This window comes from Rutidosis leptorrhynchoides, chromosome 8 (genome assembly GCF_046630445.1).
Source record: "Rutidosis leptorrhynchoides isolate AG116_Rl617_1_P2 chromosome 8, CSIRO_AGI_Rlap_v1, whole genome shotgun sequence".
Classification (NCBI taxonomy): domain Eukaryota; kingdom Viridiplantae; phylum Streptophyta; class Magnoliopsida; order Asterales; family Asteraceae; genus Rutidosis; species Rutidosis leptorrhynchoides.
In genome coordinates, this window is record NC_092340.1 from 82,291,906 (window position 1) to 82,301,602 (window position 9,697).

At 36.1% G+C, this 9,697-nt stretch overlaps 1 protein-coding gene across 1 annotated transcript; it reads right to left on the minus strand.

Moving 5' to 3' along the window:
• Positions 1–2,301: 2,301 nt before the first annotated feature.
• Positions 2,302–9,001, minus strand: LOC139864970 (protein TPLATE). The gene is made up of 7 exons (XM_071853523.1): positions 7,755–9,001; positions 6,176–6,772; positions 5,344–5,705; positions 4,969–5,272; positions 4,685–4,807; positions 3,921–4,373; positions 2,302–3,109 (listed from the first exon to the last, which is right to left on the minus strand). The coding sequence occupies exons 1-7, from the start codon at positions 8,877–8,879 to the stop codon at positions 2,564–2,566; spliced, it is 3,510 nt and encodes a 1,169-aa protein (XP_071709624.1). The 5' UTR covers positions 8,880–9,001; the 3' UTR covers positions 2,302–2,563.
• Between the last annotated feature and the right edge of the window lie 696 nt (positions 9,002–9,697).

A 9,697-nucleotide genomic window follows, 5' to 3' on the forward strand; every position in this document is an offset into this window, starting at 1 on the left:
TCCCCTATCCGTGAATCATCAAATTTTGCCCCAAACCTACATATTTTGTCCAAAATCGTCAAATTTTGCTCAAAAATCTCCAAATTTACCCCAAAAACTTCATAATTTCCCTAAAAACCTCCATTTTTTCCCCAAAACCTCCATATTTTGCCCAAAAAAATTGCTAGTTTTTTTTCCCCGATGAAAAAAAATTACTGCTTCCGCCACTGTTCGTAAGCACCCCCTATTCTGTATTCCTGGCTTCGCCTCTGACTGGTATGCAGATTAAGAGGTTTAATTGTGGTGAAGATTATGGAATACATGAGGGTTTTTATAGGGATGTTGGGTTTCCTAATCCTACTCAATTTATTGGTGATCAAGGATGGTAATTAGAGTTTTACTAGGATTTGAGAAAGTTTAAGGATCAAGTTTAACTTCCTAATAATCAACACATCCGATTTTTATAGTTATTTCATGTATTTTTTTTTTTTTTTTACGGCATTACTTATTTATTTATGTATTTTATATTATTATTATTTTTATTATTAATATTACTAATATTAGGGTTACGTTTTATTTAAATATTAGACCCTAGCTTTTATTAATTTTATTAAGTTCATATTAGTTTATATATAATCTTATTTGTTTGAGTCTTGTAAATATTGTCACATTTTAATTAGTACATATAGTATATATAAAAACATTTCATATAATCTATATATATATATATATATAAACACATAAAGACACAGAAAATACATAAACTTTATATTAACAGAAATATTGATCAAAAGTTACTATTTAATCAAACTTGTTAAACAAAGTTTACGAGTACAAACAATCCCTATCAATGGAACAGTAATAACAGAAATGAAAATTTGAGGGTCGTCATAATAAATCCCCTCTGGTTAAAGGAATTATGACCAAAAACTTGGGGACTAAATACAACTTTTTCAAATAGTGTCAAAACACACAATAGGTGACGAACAAGTCACTGTTCGAACTAACGATGACTGCACTTTCAGTTACGATGACTTATAAAAATAATATTACTACCCCGTACTAGGTTCGAACACGTCCTATTTGACCGCAACTTCGAACAAAAGTTTGACAGTTTCATCAAATTTTTTCCCAAACGAAAAAAGTTATTTTATTTACGATGTTTTATGTTCAGTCAGTTTTTGAAGTTGACATTCATATGTGCAAATTAGAAAGAGAAGAATAAAAAGATGTGGGATTGTGGGAACAAGACGAGTAGACACCAAAGAGTTGCACCCATTTTATAAACATCCTATTTGTATCCTATCTGTGCTTGATTATATTATAATTTTAAAAAATATATAACTTTCATGCAAGTTATCATCTAAAATTGAAATTGAAATTTATGCAAATACATATTCTTAATATTTCTATGCTATAACTTGTAAAAAAACAGGGTAACCCGTGAAGAATTTTCATTCAGACTATCGGACAGGATAATTATATTGATTTATATTAACTAGTCCGGACCGGCCCGCGCTTTGCGGCAGGGGCTTTCGGGCTGTGTATTCATATTTAACATAGCGTTGTATTTACAGAGGGGAACACGACACATGTGTTAAACGCCGTTTTAGATGTCGTTGTGTTAAGCGTTTTTTAAAAACTATCCGTTTCGAACGTAGTTAGTTTTGTTTTGTTCAATAAATTTTTTCGAGTCTAACGGTGCTGTCGGAAAAATTTAACTCGCGCCAAGCAGAAAGATACGGGCTGTCATTGTGTTTAGCGTTTTTTAAAAAGTGTCCATTTCGAACGTGGTTAGTTTCGTTTTGTTCATAAAATTATTTCGAGTCTGACGCTGCCGTTGAAAAAATTTAACTCGTGGCGAGCGGGAAGATACGGGTTGTCGTTGTGTTCAGTGTTTTTTTAAAAATTGTCCGTTTCGCGTATAGTTAGTCTCGTTGGGTTCGTAAGATTTTTCGTAATTGAATTGTGGTCTCGAAAAAATTTAAGTTGCACCGAGCGAGAGGATAAGGTCCGTTTTAAATGCGGGTGGAATTAGTTTGTTTTTTTTTTTAAATAAAATTATGTAGTTACACTTGTAACCCTGAGAAAGTGTGAATTTGAAGGATCACTGTATAAATGCAGTAAAAATTGAAGGGTCGTTTATAATGTGTAAACGAACTCAAAACTACAATCCTATTTAACCTAAACTACACGCATTCTCAGCCGTAATAGTAATGTAAGGGTTAATATTATATTTATATTTATATTTATTTATAATAATTTAACCAGAATAATAATATAGTGAGAGATGGGTAATTTAAGGTAAATCAACAACCTCGAAATAAATCCATTTAAGAATACAACATGATGTCGCAGCCTCTATTACAAAAAACACTTGCTATACGGTTGAAATGTAAACAGGACCAACTGTATAATAAGAATACAACATAATCATGGAATTAGACAAGTAAACAAAAAACAAGCACTCAAATGTCACAGCCCTCAGATTCAAACCCCATAACCACAGAGGGTTCTATTTATATTTTATATTCATATATTAAAAGTAAATAAAAAACTATGCAAAATTTCCCTCCAAAAAAACCTATTTAGCCTTGGTGTTTCTATCTTTACACAACGCATGCCATTCCTGCAATATTGCAGTTTGCAGAGCACGATGCTCGACCTCTTCTGGTGTCAACTCAAACAACGTTGTCGGTCCTTTATGTTTCTTCTTCCCATCCTCCCCATTTTCCTTCTTTTTCTTATCACCATCCTCCTCATCCTCCTCCTCATCATCATCATCGGTTACATCATCTTTTATCTCTTCAACTTTTGGGGATTTAGGCGGGGCTTGAGCTGCTTTCAGTATGGCTATTCGTTCCATGGATAGTTTTAACCTCTCAGCAGCAGCCATTTTGACTTCGTCCTCAGGCATGTACTCAACACCACCATCAGTAAGATCATCACACCATGACTGTAAATCTGAACCAACTTCTTTTATTATAGCTGCATCCGATGCTCTAACTACAAATTTGCATATCATGGCTGTCGTTTCATCTCCCAAGTCTACGTTTCTGCTTACTTCACTGGCACCGAATATCATCATTCCCAAAAAACCTCCATGCCATGTTTTTGCAGCGTAGCATAGCTGTGCAGAATAAGTATGCCCAAAAGACACATCAGAAAAGGGTAAACTTTATAAACTATTAAAGTTTCTCTGATACCAGAGATACACATTTATTTAATTCAAATACTTCATAGAGATCAACCAGTTTGGTACGAGTTCCAGTCAAGGTTGGAAAAGTCGCGAGACGGGGACGAGTCGGTGGTCGGGACTTTGAAATGACTAGTTGCTCGAGTCGGGGTCAGGTCGGACGTTGACTAACGTTGACTTTTAGTAATATATACCGTATAACATATATATATCTAATATCTATATTACACATAAATATATCAAACGTAAATATTTGAGCATGAAAACTATTTAAATTTTAACCAAACTTTGACAAACCTTGACTTTGACCGATTCAGACCCTACTTAGACAGACTCAAACTGACTTTGACCGACTCACATCCGACTAAGACAGATTCACATACCGACTTTGACTGACTTTGACCTGAATACTTAGCGTTGACCGACTAATTAGACGTTATTGGGTGAAACGGGACGGGGCTAGTCACCAAACCAACTGGTCGGCCGAGACGCCCACCGTTTACAACAATGGTTCCGGTCGCTACTGATAATCAGAATTTTATAATGCTTTTAGGAGAAAATACATTGTTATTCTGTGACAATTTCTCTCTTTAAAGAGTCTAGAACCGAAAACCAGACCACACATATAGTAAATTTCACTAAGGCAGTATTGGTTTGGTTTGGTTTGGTTTGGTCTGGTCTGGTCTGGTTGTTGATTTAGACACCGGAAGAAATAAAAATAAATAAAAAATAGGAAAAGGCTTGCCTGAAACCCAGCTACTGTTCGGATAAAGTGAGAGCAAACCCTGTGAAACGGTTTGGTAGAGAGAGATTTGAGACCACTTAAAAAAGGGGAAGAGCCGTATTGTTGAGCAGCTGTAGCCTTAAAACCACTACCTTCGTATGTATAAGTACCCGTGAACTCTACCATTGCAGGTAAACTAGGCCACAGACGAAAATACTCAACGGGTGATATTTTATGAGGCAACAGAAGCTCTGTAAGTGGAATCTTGTAAGGCTGACATCTCATAATTACAGGATCTCCTAATTCTGGTTTTAAGCTTCTTTTTTGTCTTATGATTTGTTGATCTTCCTCTGCATAATCCCCTTCGTTTCCTGGAATATCGGTGCCAGCAAATGGATAGTATAGGACTTGAACCCAAAGGGCACATCTTTCGAAATGAGATACACCCAAAGTCACACTGCATAATACTGGTTCCTGCAATGAACATGGGCTATGTTTACAATAAATCAAAGATTATTACATCATGATGAGTCATAATGAGTCGGGCCTTCAGGTGTTGAAGGTGTCAAGAAAATAAAAAAGAATTTAAACCCGGCAGATATTTTCATCAAATGACTATGGTTAAAGGGTAACATCAGAAAGATGTAATGATGATGGGTCAACAGGGGTGGGAAAATTGGCGGGTAGGATAATGGGTCAAAAGGGGTAATTTGGTATGGTATAAAATGAGTTGGAGCAACAGAATTACAAGCATTATAATATAGAGAACATAAAGATATTACTACCTGAGAATTTAGATCACGCAATTGTCGAACTGCTTGGGGAGATCCATCCATAAAGTATGATGCACCAGACAACCCAACTCGAATATCCACACGATTAAGTTCCATTTCAGTCAAATTTAAAACCTGCAACATATGTTGAAGCTTAAGCATTCACCATTTGATGAATAAGATAGCAAAAAAGTTTCTAAATATTACAAAGTTGTATTATGTTGTTTATATAATTCACAATTAAACTATCTAACAAAAAGACTAAACGCATCCACGCTGATTAAAATTCAGTTCACCTTCAAATGAAGAGTGATTCTTCCATCACCAGGATCTGACAAGTGATAAGCTTCAACATAGCAGGGATCACTACTACCAGTTAACGTATAAGCATTTGGAGGAACCTTAAGTTTACTAGTATCAGCTCTTTTTGTCAACAGTAGAGTTAATTCACTAGGATCAGGTCTCCAAAGTTCTAAAATAGCCTTGTGAACTAATCCTTCCAACTTTCTGTCTTGGGCAGCCGAGGCTTCATAGAATTGAACAGTCAGTTTGTGATGACTAAACGGGTAATCTCCTCTTGCTTCACTTACACCAGCCCACCTGTATAAAACACGCGATAAGTTTAAAAAACTAATTAACAAAAACAATAATAGGTATCATGTGATGCTTACTTGTCATCTGCATGAGTTGAAACATATTTGATTCTCTGCAATATCATACGGGCCTGATGTTTGTTAACAGAATCAGTTAATGGATCAGCCCTGAACTCTTCTAGTTCTTTAGTGAGCAACTGTCCAGCCCTAGCATTGCGTGATCCCAACCTTTGAGCACATAAAAGAACTGCTTGAATATCTTGCAGCTTATTTGTTTCAGTTGCAGATGAGTCAGCATTGAATAAGATTTTGTGGATTTTAGATATGATGATGTTCAGAGCATCATCCGGGTCATCAGCTAACAGAGGATCCAAACCTTCTAAATCAATGTGCTCTGAAATTGCCCAAATAAGACGAGCAGCAATTCTAGGAGTATTCACCTGTCACATAGACAATACAAATTATACACATAAAAAGAAATACACACAAAAAGAAATACATATAAAAAGAAAAGAAAATATTACATGTCCCTATGGTTTACCCCAAATTTCACGCGGGGTCCCTAAACTTTCTTTTTTCTTTTTTGCGTGCGGGGTCCCCGTACTTTACACACGTTTCGTGAGGGTCTCTATGAGTAACGTGCAGGTTCCATGTATTTTACACTCGTTAAGTTGTATCGGTAAACCACAGGGACCCCTTGCGAAACGAGTGTAATGTACGGATACCCCGCACGTCAAAAAAAATGTTTATGGACCCCGCACGTCAAAAAAATCAATAGGGACCCCGCATGAAATCTGAGGTAAATCATAGGGATGCCCCATGTAATTTTTCCATGCTCTATGTGAAATATTTATGGGAAGAATAGCAAAATGTACCAAATTTCACTGAGAAACATTAAACGCTCACAAACCTCGAGGAGATCATTCACAAGTTTCCGTTGTAAATTTTGTAAGCGTGTTTCATTTAATATCTGATCTTGAGATGCTCCATCTTTGACTCGTTTGACCCCACCCCTAGTATCAAAAATATGGCAAAGTCTGACCAGCAACTTCAAGTAGCAATCGACTGCATATGTTCGACCCTCACAATCCCATTTCACACATGGTCGACACACTTCAACCACTTCCAAAGCTGGTTCAGTCCAATTTAAAGCGCCATAGCCAGTTCCATAAGCCAATGCACCAATCACTCGACTCTCCATACCCGAGTTCTTTTGTTCTGGCAATGGTAGTGATAGTTGAAAGCAACTTTCAACTAGAGTGGCTACTAATTCTTCTCTGAATAGATTTTTGCTTGTAACAGTGTTGAGATCGTCTCTAATTCGGGAATCCTCGAAAAGTGATGCAATGTCTGTTCCGGGAAGAGGTTTTTGGCCTCTTCGAACACTTTCTTTAGCAAAAAGATCAACACAAAGAGCTGTACGACAGATACATGCTAAAGCGTGCATACGGTCTGATTCCGCCCTCAAGTTTCTCACCATGAGAAGCAGCTTTTTAAACAACGAAACCTGAAAAAATAACACATTTTGCAGAATATATTACATAGAATCATAAAAGTTGTCTATTGAATCTAATACACAAAAAAAGTTCCATTAAGAATATTTAGATCCATGAAGCAAGCAATCCTCACATTACACCAAATCAAATTGATAGCTTTTCAGGGTTTGGCAGGGAAACTTGTAGGTAAAAATGTATATTAGATTCGGCTTATCAGTAGTAAAAATGACTTATTAAAGTCTAGTGAACCTGAATAAAAGCAACAGACAGCTCTAAACTATCCACGCCAATTACAGATCAGAACGAACTAATTGCTCAAAAGGGAAAGCAACAAAGAAGGATTCACATCTCACTAAATCATTTCACAAAATCCAAAATCAACATAAGAAATTTGAACAATTCTCAAGTTGTATACTTGTACTCTGTAAATAAGGTGGAGGGGTCTTCAAGAGCACTGTACTGATTAGAATTTGTACATTTAGCCTTGAGCAATGAGCCTACCTGAAGTAATTTTACTGGATGTTTTACAAAAAAGAAACAGCAAGAGTTTAAGGAAGGTGCACACTTGTCAATGGGAAGATATAACATATAAGCATATTAATGTGATACACAAAAATTAATATAATCGTGCAGGACCTTTATCATCATGCCTTGGATGTACTTGATTTTAAATCAGTAACTGAATAACTTTCTAAGGCATATCTAAACTCAGATAATAATCTAGCATCAAGGCTTTCATCTGTTCATTAGTGGTAGTATACCTGGCACTAATCATTAATTCATGGTCTATGGTGTGGTATGTAAAATGCTGCAAAGAGTGACAAATTTCTTCTAAGCAGCTAAACTGAATAAATGATTAAAGCATGTCTCGGAGATAATAGATTCAAAATCAATAACAGAGTTATTTTTTAAGACAATACTAAACATGGATAATACGTATGCAAATAAAGTGATACACGTGTAATACAAGGTGCAGGAAGTGGTTGTACAAACCTGCATACTTAGATCAAGGAGATGTAGATTTGTAACAACGGCTCGAACAATACTCTCTCTAGCAGAAGAAAATTCTTGCCTATCCCAAAGTGTGAGAATTGCAATAATTGATGCCGAAGCCCATTCAGGTTTGCCACCAGGAACATCAGCCAAATAGAGCATATTAATCCCCACCTCAAAAATCAATGCTGGATCTAACGAAGATGCCAAATAAGGGGCCAAATGGGTAACCACATCTGACACTCCCACAAACCTCTCTGCATTTGAATCCAAAGCACTGGCATTTGATTTCTTCGAAGACCTTGAAAGCTTCTGAAAAGACTCAATTGATCCTGAAGCAACTGACTTCACAGCATAAACAAGTGGATACACACTAGCCCTAAAACTCTCCACAGGCAGAATCAACGACCTAGCCATCAAAGCATTCCGCCTCTTCCAAACGAATTCCACCATGGACGAAACCCAATTGGACCTAATCGCAACAGAATTCTCACTATCCACAAGCTTATCCCCAGCCAACCTACTCATCCGCTTCGATTCAAACTCCTGAAACAACCTCCCAACCGATTCAAATGCCACTTTCGAGACATTATCTGCTTTATCTAGCATATTCAGCCCAATCCTATTCCACCAATTCGACACCTTATCCAACAAATTAATATTATTCTCACACAAAGTCACCAGATCATCACGTGCAAGTATACAACCTAGGGTTTCCGTAATTGAAAACCTTAAATTCTCACTATTGGAATCAAAACAGTTAGATATTTCCTTATTACTATCAGTAATTAACTTGCCTAACCGATACGACGGAATAGCAGCAAGTATAGAGACCGCAGCAGCAGTGACGTCAGGGTCCGGGAACTCCAGATCGTTATGGATACCGGTGCAAACGATCTCCCATAGATCGGTGGTGAGACGAGTGGATCGGATGAGGTCAAATGCAAGTTTTTTGGAAACGGCAGAGGCCGGAGAAGCAACGATCTCTTCAACGGCGGATTTAGCGATGACGGAGATATCACGGCCGGCGGCGGATTGTTGGAGAGCTTGAAGTAGTGCACCTGATTGACGGAGAGCGTCGTTGGAGCGGAGATCCGCTTGGATCTGAGCGAAGAGTATGTCCATTGAATTGAATTGTGGAAGTTAGCGTTAGGGTTTTATGAGCATGAAGAAGTGGAATTGAAATTATATGTTGACGGAAATATAAGTGGAAATGTAATTTCGGTTAACTGTGTTAGATGCTTTATTACACCGGCTTCTTTCCCAGATGCTGAAAACTGCAAACAATAGCTCCTGTAAAGCCGTCGTTACATTCTTATTTAAAAGTACTCCGTTGTTATAAAAGTCAATAATGAATGATAATTTTATTATTATTATTATTTTATTATTATAGATTATAGATCATAGATATTGTATAGTAGATTTTTTTTATTATATATATATATATATATATATATATATATATATATATGTTATGAGTTCATAATGTACTTACTTCAAAAATATATAAAACACATACTTCTCTCATATTCCCTCTATATACTTATTAGTCATCAGGCTACTAAAGGTAGTTATAAGCCTACTGAATTATAACACGTTATCAGCACGAAGTGCTCCGTATAATCAAGGTTTATCTAAGCAAGCACACGTCACTAATCAAGGTAAGAAATTGTTTAACTTTTATTAACTTCACTAACATTTATATTTATGTTATTTATGTTATATATGGTCGGTTATACCGCCTGAATTATATTTATGTAATCTAACTTTTATTAACTTCACTAACATTTATATTTATGTTATTTAAGTTATATATGGTCGGTTATACCGCCTGAATTATATTTATGTAATCTAACTTTTATTAACTTCACTAACATTTATATTTATGTTATTTAAGTTATATATGGTCGGTTATACCGCCTGAATTATATTTTCTGTAATCT

Coding starts and splice junctions, on each gene's coding strand:
- LOC139864970 (XM_071853523.1), bottom strand. CDS start 8,879: ATGGACATACTCTTCGCTCAGATCCAAGCGGATCTCCGCTCCAACGAC. Junction 5,706..6,175: donor TTGTGAATGATCTCCTCGAG/GTTTGTGAGCGT, acceptor TCTATGTGACAG/GTGAATACTCCTAGAATTGC. Junction 4,374..4,684: donor TGCGTGATCTAAATTCTCAG/GTAGTAATATCT, acceptor TGTTCATTGCAG/GAACCAGTATTATGCAGTGT.